Source organism: Podarcis vaucheri (assembly GCF_965113315.1).
Source record: "Podarcis vaucheri genome assembly, chromosome: 16".
NCBI lineage: Eukaryota > Metazoa > Chordata > Lepidosauria > Squamata > Lacertidae > Podarcis > Podarcis vaucheri.
The window spans coordinates 22110581-22130642 of NC_138754.1; the positions used below are offsets into that span (position 1 = coordinate 22110581).

Here is a 20062-nt window from a genome sequence, read left to right on the forward strand (position 1 = left end):
CAGCAGAGGGGGTGGGTAGCCTGGGAAATGTTTTTGTGTCCCAGAACAGAAGCCATAAGGCCGTGATGCTGTAATCAGCCCAGTCAGATGGGTGGGGTGCAATTATTTATTATTATTATTATTATTATTATTATTATTATTATTATTGAGTTAACGCAACTCAGTGGCTTCAAGGACCTGTGGCGGTGGCTACTGGCCTTCGACACCTGAGACGTGTGTTTTCAGGGCCCATCCTATTCCTGTAATTGTAATGTAAAAGAGTTAGATTACAATCACAGGAATAGGGCGGGTCCAGGTGTCGAGGGCCAGTGTGCCTTCTGCAGTGGCTGGAAGCTGTTTAGTGAAGGTGCCAGGAGCACATCAATGGGGAGGGAGTTCTACTGCTTAGGGGCTCCCACAGAGAAGGCCCTCTCCCAGGCTGCCATCACCCCGAACTGCAGGGGCAGGTGGAACTACCAAGAGGGGCCTCCTTTACATATCTTAACACCTGATATGTTCTGCAGGGAAAGAGGCAGTATTCAGATATTTGGGGCCCAAGTTTAGGGCTTTAAACGCCAACATGAGCATCTTGAATTGGGCCCAGAAACAAATGGACAACTAATGATATTTTTCTCACCCTCTTCCAAAAAGTGCTTAGGATGCTGTATAGAGTTCTTCCCCTTCCACCCACCAGCCTCTGCCCTGCCCAGCCCAGCCCACTTGAATCCTCAAAACAATCCTTCAAGGTAAACAATGCAGAATTTGACCCTATCTCTCCCCACTTCCATTCAGACACATCTTAAAGGCTCCCAACTTTAAGGCACGGTAAATACTTTCCAGACGGGAGGAAAATGCTGGGCACTCACTTGCAGCAATTTGGGAAGAGCTTTCCTGAGAAGAACTCCATGCCAATGATGGCGAAACAGTAATAGAAGATGAGCAATGTTAAACCTAGGCTAAAGGAGAAAAAAGCCAAGGTTAAGCAAAGCGAAAATCATGGGCAGCTAGGCTTTTCTGTTAGGGAGTTTATGGTGATCTAAGGGAATCTGCTCCATTCCTATGCCTTCAGCAGAGAAGCCCAAGGACTCTAAAGCTCAACCGTGCAAGACATGGAAGGGATCCCAGGAGAAAAAGAGGGAGCCAACGAGAAAGGCTTCAGTGCCCTCTTGACCTAGAGCCACTGACCATCAGAAGGGCCTGGTGAGTTTTTGTATGTTGACATGGTTTACTGTGGTCTTTAAGAACATAGGAAGAGCCAAAGGCCTATCTAGTCCAACTTTCTGTTCTCACATGGTCAACAAGACGCTCCAATCAGAAGCCTGAAAGTAAGACCCAAGTGCAACAGCAGTGTTCACACCTGATTCGAGCAACTGGTATTCAGAGGCAGAAGACAACCGTCATGGCTAGTAGCCTATGATAGCATAAAGGTAAAGGTACCCCTGCCTGTACGGGCCAGTCTTGACAGACTCTAGGGTTGTGCGCTCATCTCACTCTACAGGCCAGGAGCCAGCGCTGTCCGCAGACACTTCCGGGTCACGTGGCCAGCGTGACGAAGCTGCTCTGGCAAGCCAGAGCCGAACACAGAAACGCCGTTTACCTTCCCGCTAGTAAGCGGTCCCTATTTATCTACTTGCACCCGAGGGTGCTTTCGAACTGCTAGGTTGGCAGGTGCTGGGACCGAGCAACGGGAGCGCACCCCGCTGCGGGGATTCGAACCGCCGACCATTCGATCGGCAAGTCCTAGGCGCTGAGGCTTTTACCCACAGCGCCACACATAATCTTCCACAATCTTATGATAATCTTCCACAATCTTATCTGCATAATCTGCATAATTATCTGCATAATTATGCACAATCTGCATAATCTTCCACAATCTTATGATAGCATAATCTTCCACAAATCTCTTTTAAAGCTAATGTAAAGTTTGTGGCCATAACTACCTCTTGAGCACAGCCATCATGGCTAGTAGCCACCAATAGCCTTATCTTCCATGAATTTGTCCAGTCCTCTTTTAAAGCCATCCAAGTTGGTGGCCATCACTGTCTGCTGCACCTTCCGCTCTCAGTTACCTGGCCATTCTGGGGAACAGCTCAAACATGGTATCCAAGACATTCCGGTAGCGTTTCTTCAGCTTAAACAGCCTGCAACAACAACAAAAAAGGAGTGGGCAGCAACATGCATGAGTTACAGAAGGATGCAATTGTTACAATATAGAATCATAGAATTGTGGAGTCAGAAGGCATCCATCTCAAGGGTCCTCTCTTCTGAAATGCAGGAATCTCAGCTAAAGCATCCCTGACAGACGGCCACCCAACCTCTGCTTAAAAACCTCCAAGGAAGGAGAGTCCATAACCTCCCAAGGGAGGCAGTTCTACTGTCAAACAGCTCTTCCTGTCAGAAAGTTCTTCCTGATGTTTAGTCGGAATCCCCTTTCTTGCAACTTGAAGCCATCAATTCGAGTCCTACCCTCCAGAGCAGGAGAAATCAAGCTTGTTCCTTCTTATGGGAACAATATGACATATGACAGCCCTTGAGATATTTGAAGATGGCTATCCTATCTCCTCTCAGTCTCCTCTTTCCCAAGCTAAACAGCTCCTTCAACCGTTCCTCATAAGGCTTGGTTTCCAGAGCCTTGATCATCGTGGTTGCCCTCCTCTCCACACGTCCCAGCTTGTCAACATCCTCTTTAAATTGTGGTGCCCAGAACTGGGACGCAATATGATTATTAACATTCTTTATTCTATACCGCTTACATGCCAAAATGGCTTCTAAACCGTTTGCAAGCAACAACGGAGTCCATTAAAATGAACAATAATACAACTGCTCTCCCCTTTCTCCTGACCCCAGACTGGCCTCTCGGCATCCCGTCAGCCTAGGCCTTCATCAAACCTCAGTCAGGAACAAATCATTCCAGCTCTTGGGTTTGCCATTCCCTCTGTACATATTCAACCAATTACTCGCCTCAGTAACTGCAGAGGCCGCAGGACTACAATGAAGTAGAACGGCTCCATGTTTAACGCCAGTGCCAGGAGGCCCAAGAATGCAAACAAGGTGACAGAAAAATCAAAGCTGGAAAAGAGAGAGGGGGAAAAGAAGAAACATTTTCAGGGATGAACTTGTAAGCCTGTGTCCCTGGGGAGAAGAGTTGCATTCCCCTATAGGCAACGCCCCCCCCCCCCGGACAACAGGGAGGTGGTGGGTGGGGCCAGCAGGAAAAATGGGTGCAGCAACTAATGTTTATGGACTCTATACCCCATTCAGGCAAGGAAGGAGTTTGCAAACATTCTAGCCTGGCAAAAATGCTCAAGGAGGGTGCGAAGCAGGGACTGTGATGGGTGTGGCCTGGGAGAGACTCTCGAGGGCCAAATAGAGAGACTCAAAGGGCCACATCCAGCCCCTCCCTCAGGCCTGAGGTTCCCTATCCCTGCTTTAGTCTCTGACGTATATAGCATAAACTATATACGCTTCGTACCTTGGATCCCAAACGCCTTGAGAGTCAAACATTTTGGCTCCTGAGCACTGCAAACTCAGAAGTGAGTGTTCCGGTTTGCAAACGTTCTTTGGAACCCGAATGTCTGACGGGGGTTCTGCAGCTTCCAATTGGCTGCAGGAGCTTCCTGCAGCCAATCAGAAGCCGCGCCTCTGTTTCCAAACGTTTTGGAAGTCGAACGTATTCTGTTCAACCTCCGAGGTATGACTGCACCTAATATATAGGGCTTGACATTTGGAGTCTCTATCCCCTCACATCTGCAAAAAAATTGATACTGGTACAATGGAGGGACAAAAATATAGCCCCCTTCAATCAATGGATAGATGACACGACAGCTCTTGCAGCCCATGAACGAATCATTTTCAGATGAAAATTATGCCTGGACAAATGTAGTGATATTTGGAATGTATTTGCCGAAACAATTAGTTTATTCATCTACTTATATAACTGTTTCGTAAACTTACATTTCGTAAGTTTACATTTTCGTAAACTTACATTTTACGTGATTTTGTTATTGCTGTTTTCCTCTGCTTTTTAAAATGTATTTTTATATATTCTCTTTTTTTCCTTTTACTATTATTATTTTTAAAAAATTACTACAATAATCTCAATAAAATATAAACTTTTTTTAAAAAATAGTTTATGACACAGAATGATGACACACACTTACAGGTTCCAGCCAGATGACAGGTATTCAATAGGCCCCAATCCAGTGATCTTCAGGAGCACTTCGACCCCATAGACTGTGGACACAAGAGAACATAACATCACATGCAGGCTGAAGATCAGATGTGACCTTTGGCATTAAATTCGACAACAGACACCTTCATTGGCTCAGGGAAGCAACCTATGTCTGAGTGGAAAATGGACCAGCAGCCAACATGGGAAGAATCTGGAGCTCCTTTGATAGAGACCAAAAGCTCTTCTAGGACACGGTGAAAGCAGAGAGCTGTCATTTAACATCCTCTCCCAAAGACGGATCTAGAAGTGTTTTCTTACAACCTAGTTATCCTGCCTTTCAACCCACCTCCCCTCAGAAGAGGAGGGCATCAAGAACTGGGCCTCTAACAAGGACCTTCTAACATAGTGTAATAAATAATAATAATTCTTATTTTTATTTTATTTTATTTTTCTCACACCCATCTGACCGGCTTTCCAAGCCACTTTGGGCGGCTCCCAGCACATACAAAAACACAAAAGCACCGTATAAGCAGGAAAAACCTTCCACTTGACCATAAGAAACTGCCTTATGCAGAGTCGGGTCCATCTAATTTGGTGCTGTCCACACTGACTGGCAGCAGCTCTCCAGAGTTTCGGGCAAAAGTCCTTTCCTAGTCCTTCCTGGAGATGCTGTGCATTGAACATGGGACCTTCTGCATGCAAAGCAGGTGCTCTACCACTCAGCTGCAGCCCTTCCCCAGAGGAGCTTTGCTTGGATAGTTTCAAGAAACAAACTGCATCTGTTGACCACCGCAGATACCACCACTGAGACAACAGGCTTAAGAAACTGGGTTGTTCCCCGAGTTGGCAAGGCTCATTTGAAAACAATTGGCAAATTGAAAACACTTGGCAAATTGGCACCAGCCATTTGGTTTTTTCGCCTACCTCGTAGCAAATCTTCCTCGGCATTGGTGATTAGGCATTGGTAAGGGTATTGTTATGCAGATGAGAGGGGGGGAAGGAAGCGCCACCACCTTCACCCAAATCGAAGGGTAGTCCAGTAAAGGATTCTGGGGGGCGTTGCCCTGTCCGAAGCCTATGGAGGTGTGGGCCTAAGGCACGCCCCCGAGCGGTGACCCCGGGGGAGCTCCTAGTTGATGTACATCAGCAGGACTCCCCCTACTAGCGGTTAACCCTTGCCAGTCTTCAAGCAATCAGGCTGAAGCCGGTTAGTTGATAGGACCAATGCCTAAGCCAATACCGCTCAATTCCTGCAATCAATAAAGTTGTGGCCTTTTTCACCCATTAACCTTAAATGCTGCGTCTTGTGTCTTTATTTTCCAAGGGGGGAGGCGGGTACTCGCCACGCAACAACAAGAAACCAAGCCTTTCATATAACTGGCCCAGTATCATGTGATGCTCTGCCAATAGAGATTCAGCAGACACCTTCCATGCAAACTTTTAAACTCCTGCTGAACACTTTCTATTGCAAGCAATTAAGAATATATCTTTCCATAACTGTTTCTGCTCATCCACACTTACCTTCTCTCTGTGTTTCCAGGCATGGTTCACAGTTTACAACTCTGTGTCCTAGCACCTTGTTTTTACTTCAGAGCTTTCCCCATGAAAACCTGCTCTTTAAAGCTGAATCGGAGCAAACAACTATCTGCAGAAAAACCCAATTATCATTTGTTGTGCTGCAGCTTTAAAGAGCTCGTTTTTGTGGGGAAAGCTCTGGGACAAACAGAAAGGAGCTTTAGAGTGTGGACCTTTGTGGGGCGAAAGTTAAGTGTGGATTTTAACTTTCTTATATGGCTTTTGTTCTATGGTCTTATGCACAATTGTTGTAAACCACTCTGGGGTTGTTGTTTTTAAATGAATAATGTTATATGCATATTTTAAATAAATGAATACAAATATCGCAACAGGCACAAATGTTTGGAAGGAGTATATTCAGAGATCATAATAGGGAGCGCCAAGACTTACTTGTAAGGAAGACAATGTAACTCCAAGGGACATCTCGTGAGAAGATCCCATCTGAAAAAGCAGAGAGAGAGGGAGGGAGGGAAAACACCATATCAGATGGGAGCACTGAAACCTTGATAGGGAAGAGAGTCAGCAAACAGAAGAGAGCTGTGTTATTCCGTACCTCGCAACATAAAGGTTTCCACTAGGATCCAGAGGCCATTCACTGCCAACAGAGTATCTACAAAATGCAACAAAACCCCGTCAGCCCATCTTTCAGACACAGCACAGAGCATCCAAACACATGGATTCAGCTAAGATGTCACCTTTAGGTAGCTTCACATAGGAACCAAAATTTGGACTGGTTTTAAGCACTTTTAACCCAGCTTTTAAGCTTTTTAAAAGCACTTCAGCCCCCCCCCCCCCGACCCCAGAGCAGCATACGTAAGATCAGTACAGTGGTACCTTGGTTCTCAAACACCTTGGTTCCCAAATGCCAAAAACCCAGAAGTGTTCCAGTTTTTGAACATTTTTCAGAAGCCAAACGTCCAATGCGGTTGTCGGCTATTGTTTCCTGGGCGCCTGCACCAATCAGAAGTTGTGTCTTGGTTTTCTAACAGTTTGGAAATCAAACGGACTTCCAGAACAGATTAAGTTTGGTGCTTTTGTTTTTGCTATTTATTTTGCGTTTTTGTTTTTGAGACTTTTTCAGTTAATTTGTTTTTGTGACTGTCTGGAACCCAGGTCAGCTACTGATTGATTGATTGATTGATTGATTGATTGTGTGAATGCGGAAATGGATAAAAGCCCCACATCCAAACAACGACTATCATCAGTGCACGTAAAAAAAGAATAATAATTTTAATTTTTATCATCTACAAAGCTGTCTTATTTATTTTATAGTACAGGGCATTGACTATTGCTTTCATTTCAGGGATCAATGATCTCGTTAGATAGGAAAATTAATGTTAAACTGCTGTTTTATGGGTTTTTAAAAGTCTAGAACGGATTAATCCATTTTGCATTACTTTCTATGGGAAAGCACGCCTTGGTTTTGGAATGCTTTGGTTTTGGAACGGACTTCTGGAACGGATTAAGTTTGAGAACCAAGGCACCACCTTGGTATGACAAAACAAGACAGTCCCCTTCCCTCTAAGGCTAAACAGCATGACACAAAAGGAAAGAGAGATGGGGAGGGAAGAGGTACAGCAAACACTACCCTGAAATAATTTGACAACAGGTGTTTAATAAATTTTTAAAATAAGCACAGTCAGGCACCAGTTCTTAAAAGATCTTCTGATCTTCTACTTGCCGAGCTGATTCTCACCAGCCCTATTGAGCTCTGGAGCAATAGTTCCCAAACTATTTTCCTCCATGGGCCACTTGAAAATTTCTGAGGGCCTTGACAGATCTCTTCATGATTTTTATCCCTGTCATAGCAATGGTAATGCACTGTGCTCGACGCTGTACAATTTTGAATTGCATCTTATTTTTTATATATTGTATTTTATTGCATTCCCATTCCCACACCCCTTAGCGGCATCTGAAGGACACAGCTCCACAGGCTACTGCAGGTTTAGAATATTTAATTTTCTTGGAGAACACCCTGTTTCTGGGCAGCTAATGGGGGGAAATGAAGAGAGTTTTCATCAGACTTACACATGGCATACTGGAAGGCCCGGGAATTCACAAGTATATTAATGCCTGTTGAAAGAAGGAACACGTTAAGAGGAAAATATGTTTAGAATCCTGATTTCGGACTCTTCCTTCCCACTACGACTTTCCATACATACATAGGATTTAAACAACAACAACCTTAATCTGCAATGCTGCTTAAATCTATTGTACCTGCAAGCGCTTACCAAACTTGGGTCTCCAGCTGTTTTTGAACTACAGTTCCCATCATCCCTGACCACTGGTCCTGCCAGCTGGGGATGATGGGAGTTGTAGTCCAACGACAGCCGGAGAGCCAAGTTTGGGAAAGCCTGGCATAAGCCATCTCAAGCTGAAGTGAGCATTCAAAAGGGCTCAGAGCTTATCCTCAGGACATTTTGGGGCTGCATCCAGGAAGCCAATGGACAGCACAATCATACAAAGACTTGGGAGCACGCTAGTTGCCGGGTGCGGAAAACACCTGTACTGACACACAATTGGGATGTGAATCCATCTTGGTCCTGAATGGGGCAACTGTGCCCCTGACGGACCAGGTGCGCAGCCTGGGAGTCATTTTGGACTCACAACTGTCTATGGAGGCACAGGTCAATTCTTTGTCCAGGGCAGCTGTTTGCCAGCTCCATCTGGTACGCAGACTGAGACCCTACCTGCCCGCGGACTGTCTCACCAGAGTGGTGCATGCTCTGGTTATCTCCCGCTTGGACAACTGCAATGTGCTCTACGTGGGGCTACCTTTGAAAGTGACCCGGAAACTGCAACTAATCCAGAATGCAGCAGCTAGACTGGTGACTGGGAGTGGCCACCGAGACCATATAATACTGGGCCTGAAAGACCTACCTTGGTTCCCAGTACGTTTTCAAGCACAATTCAAAGTATTGGTGCTGACCTTTAAAGTCCTAAATGGCCTCGGCCCAGTATACCTGAAGGATCCACACCTATCATTCAGCCCAGACACTGTGGCCCAGCTCCGAGGGCCTTCTGGCGGTTCCCTCACTGCAAGAAGCCAAGGTACAGAGAACCAGGCAGAGGGCCTTTTCAGTGGTGGCACCTGCCCTGTGGAATGCCCTCCCATCAGATGTCAAGGAAATAAACAACTATCAGACGTTTAGAAGACATCTGAAGGCAGCCCTGTTTAGGGAAGTTTTTAATGGCTGGTGTTTTAATGCATTTTTAATCTCTTGTTGGAAGCCCCCCAGAGTGGCTGGGGAAACCCAGCCAGATGGGTGGGGTATAATAAATAATAATAATAATAATAATAATAATTATTATTATTATTATTATTATTATTATTAGCTTGAACGCACTCCTGCCAGTTCCTCTTCCCATGTAGAATGAGAAGGCAGCTCCTAAGAAGCCATAGGGCAATTTCTTTCTTTATTACATTTTTATCTCTCTGCATTTCCTCAAAGGTGCTCAAGGAGGTGTACATAGTTCTCCCCCCTCCTCTTTTTTGTCCCCACAACAACCTTGTGAGGTAGATTAGGCTGAGAGCAAGTGGCTGGGCCAAGGTCACCCACTTCAACATGGCTGAGTGGGGGTTCGAGGCCCAGGTCCTAGTCCAAGACTCTAACCACGCTAGGGCCTCCAGCTGCATTGGCTCTGAAACCCCAGGCCTTTACCTTTAAAAATAAGGAACGCTGTCCGTGGAAGATCATCAAACCAATGTTCCCGGTTTCTTTTAGCCTGGAAATGGAACAGCCCACAGAACAGCCTTTATTTAAGATGTCTTGGTTTCCACACTGTAGCATTACTGGCAGTAACAAGAGCTAAAACAAAACTGCACAAGGAGTTTCCGCTATCTCCACCAACACAACTCTTCTTTGACAATATATAAATCAATGCCCTCATCCTTCCCCTTTCCTAAGAATGGGCAAATCTGTCAATTTCTGTCTCTCTCGGTTCCTCATTTTTCAGCTCTCCTCATTTCCACATCAGTCTGCAACGGGGTTTTTTAAGTCCTCATGAAAATTCACCAGCAATTTGGTGTGAATTTCTCCTAAAATATATGTTTGCATGCGATTTTTGCCTCACGTACACGTTTTTGCAAAGCAATTCCTTTTAATACCATGCATTTTGTGTGCTATTTTCATTGCCCACCTCACCCTGGTATATGCGTTTTTGTACACATTTTACGTGGCACTGCAAAATTCAGAGAAGTGTGAATTTCAAAGGTTGGCTGTGTTTCGATTTGCGTATGGCTTCAGGATGATCAGTTACGGTAGGTTTCACCTTCAAATGCAAACTGAATAGAATGTCTCCCCCATCCTTAGCTACCCCACATCCATAAACAAAAACAACATTACTTACCTTCCATTTTAAACCAACAACTTCATAGAAATTGTACATATCCTTTAGACTGAAAGAGAAGATTGACCTCTATAAGAGTTGGATTTTACAATCAGGGCATCGCTCATGTGAAATCAAATTGCAGTACGTTTCCGAGCACAATTCAAAGTGTTGGTGCTGACCTTTAAAACCCTAAATGGCCTCAGCCCGGTATACCTGAAGGAGCATCTCCACCCCCATCATTCAGCCTGGACAAAGATCCAGCACCTACGGCCTTCTGCTGGTTCCCTCACTGAGAGAAGTGAAAATATAGGAAACCAGGCAGAGGGCCTTCTCAGTAGCAGCATCCACCCTGTGCAACGCCCTTCCATTTGTTGTTGTTTATCTGAAACTATGTGACTTTAAGAAGACATCTGAAGGCAGCCCCATACAGGGAAGTTTTTAATGTTTGCGGTTTTATTGTGTTTTTAATATTTTGTTGGAAGCTGGGGCTGGGGCAACCCAGTTAGATGGGTATTGTTGTTTTTGTTGTTATTGTTATTTCTTCACTAAGTTATCCAGTCCAAAGACCTGAGAGTTCTTGGCTGAAGCTCCCCCAAGTTTTCATTAAGACTTTGCAAAAACTAGGTTCTACCCTACCTCAATGAAAGCTTCTACTGTGTAACCGCATAGGCCATCTGCATATTAATATTACTGCTCATAAACCTGAACTCGTTGCCGATTTGCCACCAGGCCAAGTAAAGCTTAGTTGAACACCATCCTTTGTTCCAGAATTAGCGGTGTTTGATGCTCTTTTAATTCTTCATGGAATCCATTTCTCTTCTCAGTTAACCCCCACCCCTTTGCCCCACCCCTACCACCCGACACAAACAGAGGGGTCCCCACCTGACTAAAGGGGTATTGCTTTGATTCAGTGCTTTGAAGGTAAGGTAACGGTCTCGAGCGCTCATCCGAGGTTTATAAAACCGCATCAGCCCATCAAACTGCTTGAAGGAGATTCCAGAAGGTCTCTAGAAGGGAGAAAAGGATTTCCCTAAGTGAGTTGCCCACAGAAACTTCTCAATCTGCCTTCCATTTACAGCCAGGGAATGAAACTGGAGGATAATATGTGCAAGGCAATATGCCCTCTGTGTTCAGAATCAGGTTGGGCGACAGGAGCGGTTGCCAGGAGCAGGTCTGCAAGGACTCGCACGTCTCCAGTGAAGTTAACTCTATTCAAAGAAACAAGGCAGCTCAGGGAGCTAGGCCTATTGAACACAGCAAACCTTCCCAGTGGCTCTTGCCCCAATGAGGCAGTTGCAAGGACTGAAGGTCCCCACCTTCCCAGTGTTCCCAAAGTCTCCTCCTCCCCCAGTTCCTTCCCAAGCAATTTGAGGCTCCTTCCTCTAGCCTGTCTTTGCTCCACCCTCTTCATACCTCCTTTGGTTCTGGGAGACCAGGGAAGAGGGAAGCTGGTTGCAGCAGGAGGGGGAGACTCCCTGGCTTCTCCAGCAGCCTTCCTCATCTCTGCCTCTTGGCCTCCCTCCTCTCCAGCCTCCTCTTCTGCCTCTGATTCTGAATTGCTCCCTGCCACAGACTCTTCCTGCTCACTAAACCCTGTTGCCTCTTCGGTGTCCGACATCTCCTCCTCCTCCCTGTCTGCTCTCTCTTCTCCCTCTGACCACTCATCATTGTCCCACCACCAATCCCCTGGCTCTGAGTCTTCTTTCCCCAGCTGGTTCCTCCCATCATTCCACAGCATCCAACCAGTCAAAGACATCACGATAGAAAGGCACACACCTAAACACTCTGCTCACGGAGGACTGCGTGTACAATTGAGACCAACGATAAAAGACACTGTTTATCAAACATAAAGGGAGTTTTTGGGTTAAACATATTATCTTCTATTTCGTTCCCAGATCTAAATACGTAGTTCCTTGTGCTACCTTACTGTAATGACCCTGTGCATATATCAATGATACTGATTTCTTGTAATTGCCTATCAGACTGATCTGTTACGCTTACTGTTTGAATGCTTATAAAAGCTAAATAAATAAGTGCTCTTTCTCTCTTTTTTAAGTATAAATGAAGTGGAACATTATCAGGCGCTCAACAGAAGTGCACATGAGGAGACCAAATCTAGCAAGAAATCCAATGGCTGTTTGTATATTTTGGCAACACAACTGATATGCCAATTACAACAGTTTTTCTATCAACAGAACATTCACCTGCATGTTTTCTAATAAGATTTTTTTTTTCATTTGCTGCACAATGTGACAACCTTTTTTGTTTTTGAAGGATTTTAATGCAGATTTTTCTGAGATGGATTTAAAAACATTTTTTTAGTAATCTTGGCTGTAATGACACTTTTAAAAACTGCTCTGATTTTATCTTTTATTGACTGTTTTATTGACTATATTGCCTTGATGTCAGCCTTATCAGTCAATGAGCATCATCAGCAGGGTAAAATATACCCTTCTGTATATACTGAGATCCATGAGGACCCTGGAGCTTCAGATCACTGAAAGCACCAGATTCCTGGAACACTCAAAGCTTATAAGAGCAGTGGTACTTAGCAAAAGTGCTGACTGCCACAGACAAAGAACGGTTACCTCGTTCACATGCACACGCGTGCAAACATGCAGAGAACCACATACCTGTTTGCTGACAAGCAGTTGGTAGGCGTGTTGTATGGCTGTGCGCTTGTGAAGCAGCAGTGATCTGAACTTCTTCTTTTCAATATCATTGAAAGTATCAAACACAACGGCGAGTAGCTAAACAAAGAGGGGCGGGAGGAGAAGTCTAACTGCAGTCTGCAACTGGCAGCTGTCAAGTTCTACACAGCACCAGAATGTGATGGAAGGAGCACCTTAAGAAGGAACTTTTCCCCATTATTCAGCAACGAGCCATTGATCAACAGAACAGGAAGCACTTTGAGCAGGGTGGATAGAAATCAATGATTTAAAAAAAATCAAATCAGGCAATTGGGTGGCTGAAGAATACTTGAAGGGGAACCTCCCAGAGAAGCCCCATGATGGAAAGCCACCATTATCCCAGGAAGGAAGGAAGGAAGGAAGGAAGGAAGGAAGGAAGGAAGGAAGGAAAGCATGCTGGATTCTGAGGGCACCTGGCAAATCTTAACAGTTCAAAAATAAGCAGTGTCTGATGACAGACTTTGCTGGAATATTTGCACGAAATAAAAAGTATCAAAAAATGAGGAAATGGGCCCTATCTATAAAACAAAAATCCAGGAGTAGCTATATGACAAAGAGTCTTGTGGCACCATACAAGGCCTGCAAATTCATTACAGCATAACCCCTCATGGACTAGATACTTGGAAGTGAATCTAGTTCGCAAAAGCATAGGCCAAACGAAGTGTGCTCATCTTTATGATGCTACAAAACGCCCCCATTTTCACTTCTGCAGATGAACACAGCTCCCCTTTGGAAATTGCAGCTATTCCAAAGATCAAAGGCTGCCCCCGACTTTTGCAGTTAAGCACCACGAAATCGCGGCAAGTCTGGAAAGAACAGTTGTTCTAAAGGAGGTGTGGTGAGCCTTTGGCCCACCAAAAGTTGCTGAACTACAACACCCATCATGCCTGACCATTAGCCATTCTTGGTGTGGGGGGTAGGCACAGATGGGAATTGTAGTTCAGCAACATGTGATGGGCCAAAATGTCCCTCACCCCTGTTCTAAAGAGAGTGGGCAACTGGAAGCTCAACGGTGATGGACAAAGAAGATGGACTTACCAAATTCATAATGAAGTACAGCTCAATGGAAAGATACACAATAAAAAAGACACAGGACCAGGAGCTTCTGGCATAAGAGGGCATCATCACATCTGGGAAACTGCAACCCAAAAGAGAGATAATCTCGTTTATTCACAATAAGTCATGGGAGCTGTAGCTTGTTCCCTCGCAAAGCTACAATTCCCAGCACACTTAACAAACAACCCCTTTAGTTTAGAGAGCAGGCAAGAAAGAGGGGACATGACAGACGTTTGTTAAGATTATATACGGCATGAAGAAAGTGGGAAGAAAAAGTTTTTCTACCTCTCTCATAATGTTAGAACTCGTGGACTCAATAAAACTGAGCACTGGAAGATTCAGGTTGGATAAAAGAAAGGACTTATTTTGATGGAGCTTATTCCCAAGCATGCGTGACTTGGGAATCGTTTGCTGGGAGATTCACGGCAGTGCAATGTTAAACTATGGAACTCATTGCCACAGGAGGTGACTGATAGTCACTGACTTGGATGGCTTTAAAAGAATGTTCAGGTCCCAGGATTCTTTGGGGGGGGGGGCGAGCCGCAACTGTTAGTCATGTGCTTTAAATAACATGTGACTTTAAATAACATGTGACGAGCTCAAGCAACTTACTTCGCTGTAGTCAGTAGAACGAAAAGATTCACAAGGCTGTTCTCTAAGGTGCTGAAATACTGCAGAAGAAGAACATCTATGAGATGACGGAACTACCGCTGATTGTTGTCGCACAACATGTCCTGAATCATAAAACAACACATTGCTTCCAAGGGCTCCCTTAGAGGCTGTGTTTAGAATAATCCCCATGGAGTTTGTTTCCAATACAAACTGCAGGGAAGTCCCCTACAAAAATGCAAGAGCAGCAGCAAGAGCTTCCTTCCCTAATTAGAAGACCCTCTGGCCGCAAAAGGGACAGCTGCTGCCACCTAGTTTCAGGCAGGATGGGAACCCTGCCCTTCCCCATCCACGGAGGCCGCAGCCAAGAGTTGCAGACAGTTGCCAATTGACGCATGCTTGTCATGCTTCGCAAATGACCCCCAAAGATCAAACCTTCAAGAGCCCATGTATTGATGCTTTACTTACAGGATCAGACTTGTTAGGAGAGAACAAATAAAAGCCTAGGGAGAAAGGGGAGAGAAGAGAGAGGGGGGGGAATAAGCGTCAAAATGATAAAGGCATAAATGGGACATTCAACCAGCTGGCAAGTAGAAGCAATGTTGCACCATCATTTTAACGAGTCTCATCTAGCTGGCCTGCGTTAAGTTTATTTTGACACCTTGTTAGCGGTGCCACCCACCAGAGGCGGCCCGGTTGGTTCTGGCCGACAATAGGAGAGTCCTTGCCAATCAGCACACAATCAGCACACACTTGGCTTGTGGAATGCCCTTCTCAGGGAGGTGCCCTGTCTCCTGTGGGATGTGATCCATGAGAGGCAGTCAAGTACAACATTCCTTGTAATGCTAGAGAAGACATGCGAGGGAATGTTTGGTCCAGCCAGTTGAAACTTCCTGTTCCTCCTGGCTCGAGCATCCTTCCTGTTGCATGTGATAGAAGGTGGGTGTGACCTAATTTGTCCAGGTAGCAAAAGGACGAGTCACGCAGCACATCTCTCTCTTTTTAACTTCCTTCTTCATTTGACTAGCTTCTAGCTAGGACTGCAGAAGCACTGGGATTATTCCCCCATATGCGGTAGATCCACATGTACATATTTGTAACTAAGTCTGCCTTCAGGGATCCAACTGTCAACTGATGTGAGTAAACCTCTTTAACTGACTTTGAATAAGATTGTCACGTCTCTATTCTTCTAAGAGGGATTCAAGGGAACTTACCAGGAACGTACAATTCAATCTGAGACAGACTGAATGGTATAATAGTGAGTGGCTCACACGAGCCTGCAACCAGCTATCTGCTGTGCATGTAAAAAGGGGAATGTAAGCTCTGCTAAGTAAAGGAACTTGCTAGCGCAGGTTAGGAAGGATATTAATAAACAATATATCCTCTCCTGCCACCCTGAACATTCCCACATCTCCATCATTACTAACCTTCAGGAGGAATTTGAAAACACACCTGTTTACCCAGGCGTTTGGTGGCTCAAGAATACCGCTGCTGGCCACCACAAAATCGTGGGATGGAAGCCTGCTTTTAACAGTAATTGCTTTTAGAATGTTTTTATCTGAAACTGATTTAAGATGCTTTTAAAGGTAATGGTTTTTAGACTGTTTAACTGTTCTAGAATGTTTTTTAAAAAAAACACTTATCTGTTTGCTGACCTGAGCTCCTTAGCTTCGGCCTCTTACACCATCTTCTGTCCCCATCCCCAAACCTGTTTTCACCTTGGCAAAGACGCCATTTGCTTGGCAGCCTATGCCTGTCTAACACAATGCTGCCATCTTTGCTGAAAGCGTCTGCGAGGACGAAACTGCTCATGAACAGATAACTCTTAAAGGTACACACCAAGGATAGCAAAGATGACCATGAAGAAAAGCAGCAGCAGGAGGATGTCAATGAATGGAGGAAGAGACTGGAAAATCTGTCGTAGGTTCCTGAAATGAAAGCTGAATCAGGAGTTGGCTCAAAGGAAAACGTTCTTCCTTAATATCCCTTCCCATGCTTGTACGACAAGGGCAGCCAGTGGGGTGCCTCCAGTTGTGGTTGGACTCTGACACTCATCAACCCAAGTTCACACAGCAAATAGACAGGGATAGTGGGAGTTGTAGTTCAACAATGTCTTCAAGACACTTGGTTTTTCCCTTTGCGCCTCAACATAGCCCCATCTTTATTTCAGACATCGTGAAATATTGGTACATCGCGATGTTTAGCTGGTGATATATTGTGATGCTGAAAACCAGATTATGGGAAGGCCTGGAGAAAAACCAGAAAAATGGTGGGGGGAGGTTCCCCCCCATTTCCCCCAAAGCCGTTTTTCCCCAGAAAAAATTGGGGGGGGTAGTGTTTGTAATATTCAAACTATATCAAACTGATCCCCCCCCCATTTTTCTGGGGAAAAAGGCATTGCGGGGAAATGGGAAAAAAACGGGGAGAAACCTATTTCCCCCCCCCCCAATTTTTCTGGTTTTTTCCAGGCCTTCCCACCTCTATGACCAACCATAGCCAGGAGCATAGCTGTCAACGTTTCCCTTTTTTTAAGGGAAATTCCCTTATTCCGAATAGGATTCCTTGCAAGAAAAGGGAAAAGTTGACAGCTATGGCCAGGAGTGCTGCACAGAGTTCAATGGAGGCCAGCCAGCCCATTACCTTCTGACAGCTCCACAGTAACGGCAGTCCACCAGAAAGATGCATCGCAAGGCTCTCGTGATCCGGACATGGGATGTCTGACGCACCAACACCACAATTGCCTCTATAAACTGCAGCAACAGAACACAGCTCTGCAAGGAAACAAGACAAGAGATGGTGGCAATAAAATTTATTACCTGCCCTTCACAAGCAGGTCCCATGCCGGGCTATAACAAGTCAAAGTTCAGGGGGGGGGGAGTTTAAACAAACTAGTGGGTTCTGAAAACACACATATAACCTAGAACATCTACAGAGTAAAAGTCTACCGCATAAAAAATTATTACATAAAAGTTTTGAATTACAATGCATTAACGTAACTGGAGCGAAGCTTCTTAGCTGCCAGAGAAGATTTGGCTACCAGATGCATAATTTGTGGATATTTATCAGCGAAGAGGTCAACTATCACTTCCTGGCGGGATTGGTCTGAGAACCAATTAAGAATAGGAGATAAAAAAAATTCCCTGGGCACATCAACAAATAGTGTGTGATATTCTCAATCTGATTACAAGCACTACAATGCATTTACGTTCCATAGGAGCTATTCCAAAGTTTCTCTCCTCTAAGTACATTGAAAGCATCTGTTGAAACCTACTGCATTTTTCGCTCTATAAGACACACTTTTTCCCTCCTAAAAAGTAAGGGGAAGTGTGTGTGCATCTTATGGAGCAAATGCAGGCTGCGCAGCTATCCCAGAAGCCAGAACAGCAAGAGGGATTGCTGCGCAGCGATCCCTCTTGCTGTTCTGGCTTCAGTGATAGCCGCACAAAGCCTCTTCAACAACATTTGATTCAGAATATTTTTTTTCTTGTTTTCCTCCTCTAAAAACTAGGTGCGTCTTATGGTTGGGTGCGTCTTGTCGAGCGAAAAATACGGTAAGTCCAACAAAGACCCTACTCAGGGGTGCCAAAACTTTTTCAAAAGAGGGCCAGATTTGATGAGGTGAACATGCCTGAGGGCCAACCAAAGTTGTTGAGCTTTTTTTACAATTTTACCCCAAAGTTTTTTAGGGCATATACTGCTGCAGGGACCAACATAACTGCGGAAAGGTCAGCGTCTCCAGGTTCGATCCCTGGCATTGTGGAGAGACTCCCTATCTGGAAACCTGGAGAGCAGCTGCCAGCCAGTGTAGACAACATTTGAGCTAGGTGGACCAATGGTCTGGCTCAGTATAAGTTCCTCTGATACAGTAATAAACAAAGCCAGAGAAAAAAGTAGCATCTATTGAAAATAACTGGCCAAAAGTAAGGTTGCAGTTGTTTGGGAGGGTTGGGTATGCACAATAACAAAGAGTCCCCAAAGATGACAGTAAAAGGCTGGACCTAAAACTGATAATTGTAATCAGAAACCACCTGTTGCTCTGCAGAGTAAGCCATCAACATCAGTAGGAACAGAAAGAGCTGCAGATGCAAACGGCTAGTTCAGATAAGCCAAGATTCAGTAGGACGGGGCATGGGAAATCTTGCCAACACACACACACACCCCTCCCCAAATTGCCAAACCACATGGCTCAGAAGCAACTGACAGATTCAGGCTACAGGCACGGTATTCCTATCAAGATACAACAAGCTCCCACTAGCTGTACTTTCCAGAAACAGTTGAAGATATTTTTTGTTCCAACAGGCTTTTCAGGCTGGATAAATGGGTCTTTACCACTGTTAGGGTTTTAGTCTTGTTTTAAAGGTACCGTATTTTTTGCCCTATAGAACACACTTTTCCCCCTCCAAAAATGGAGGGGAAATGTGTGCACGTCCTATGGGGCGAATGCAGGCTTTCGCTGAAGCCTGGAGAGCGAGAGGGGTCGGTGCGCAGCGACCCCTCTCGCTCTCCAGGCTTCAGGAAGCTCTGCGCAACCTTCGGGAGCCCAGCACAACTTCGCGCCGGTCTCCCAAGGGTTGCTCAGAGCTGTCTGCATTCCGAAGCCTGGGGCACGATGAAGAGCGCACCCGGGCTTCGTGCAGCTCTCCGCAAGCCTGGGGAGACCGGCGCGACTTCCCGCCGGGCTCCCTAGGCTTGCGGATAGCAGGCTGTTCTCGGGGCTGGGGTCGGGGGAAGCTCAGGCTTCCCCCGCACCTGGGGGGAAATAATTTTTTTTTCTTTATCCCCCCCAAAAAAAAAACTAGGTGCGTCCTATGGGGCGGTGCGCCCTATGGGGCGAAAAATACAGTATTTCTTATTCTCGTGTTTATCTGAGATACAGTGGTCCCTTGGTTCTCAAACTCAATCCGTTCCGGAAGTCCGTTCTAAAACCAAAGCGTTCCAAAACCAAAGGCATGCTTTCCCATAGAAAGTAATGCAAAACAGATTCAACCGTTCCAGACTTTTAAAAGCAACCCCTAAAACAGCCATTTAACATGAATTTTACTATCTAACGAGACCACTGATCCATAAAATGAAAGCAATAAACAATGTACTGCAGTCACACAATCAATCAGTAGCTCAACTGGGTTCCACACAGTCACAGAAACAAAGCAAAAAAGAGCCACAAAAACAAAAATGCAAAACAAATAGCAAAAACAGACAGACCTCAGCATAACACTCAAATCGGAAGCGTAACACTCAAAACGGAGCACGTTCAGCTTCCGAAAAAAGTTTGCAAACTGGAAGACTTGCTTCCGGATTTGCGGTGTTTGGGTTCCAAGTTGTCTGAGTACCAAGGCGTTTGAGAACCAAGGTACCACTGTACTGGTTTAGAAGGTGATACATTGTTTAAATTAAAAGAGAAGGTGGGGGAAGAGTGGGATTTGCTTTTGAGTTAAAAAATAAATAAAATGTTGCAGAGGGTTGCACTCTGGTTCCTGCAACAGTGCAGATCAGTTAGGTGAGAAGGTTACCAGCAGTCTACCTTGACCATGGTCCTTTTGTGTCGAATGTAGGTGTGCAGGCCCAGCCATCTCATCTTCATAGAGAGCTCAAACACCACGACAGTCAGGGCAAGCAGTTCCAGGGTCGCGTGGATCTGTAACCAGGCAGG

At 45.2% G+C, this 20062-nt stretch overlaps 1 protein-coding gene across 6 annotated transcripts in view; it reads right to left on the reverse strand.

The window, feature by feature from the left end:
- TPCN1 (two pore segment channel 1) overlaps positions 1–20062 on the reverse strand; it is a 48349-nt gene that overhangs the window by 11331 nt on the left and 16956 nt on the right. For 5 of the 6 annotated variants that reach the window (XM_082202886.1, XM_082202888.1, XM_082202885.1 and 2 more), the window contains exons 5-21: positions 19934–20047; positions 17053–17183; positions 16252–16340; positions 14881–14915; positions 14416–14474; positions 13786–13885; positions 12691–12807; positions 10940–11064; positions 10076–10124; positions 9388–9451; positions 7754–7798; positions 6279–6335; positions 6116–6166; positions 4140–4212; positions 2941–3048; positions 2049–2120; positions 846–935 (exon numbers count right to left, since the gene is read on the reverse strand). In XM_082202886.1, coding sequence (XP_082059012.1) covers positions 846–935; positions 2049–2120; positions 2941–3048; positions 4140–4212; positions 6116–6166; positions 6279–6335; positions 7754–7798; positions 9388–9451; positions 10076–10124; positions 10940–11064; positions 12691–12807; positions 13786–13885; positions 14416–14474; positions 14881–14915; positions 16252–16340; positions 17053–17183; positions 19934–20047 — 1379 coding nt within the window. Of the gene's footprint in view, positions 1–845; positions 936–2048; positions 2121–2940; positions 3049–4139; positions 4213–6115; positions 6167–6278; positions 6336–7753; positions 7799–9387; positions 9452–10075; positions 10125–10939; positions 11065–12690; positions 12808–13785; positions 13886–14415; positions 14475–14880; positions 14916–16251; positions 16341–17052; positions 17184–19922; positions 20048–20062 lie in introns of all 6 variants that reach the window. The other variant, XM_082202890.1, reaches the window with a different exon arrangement.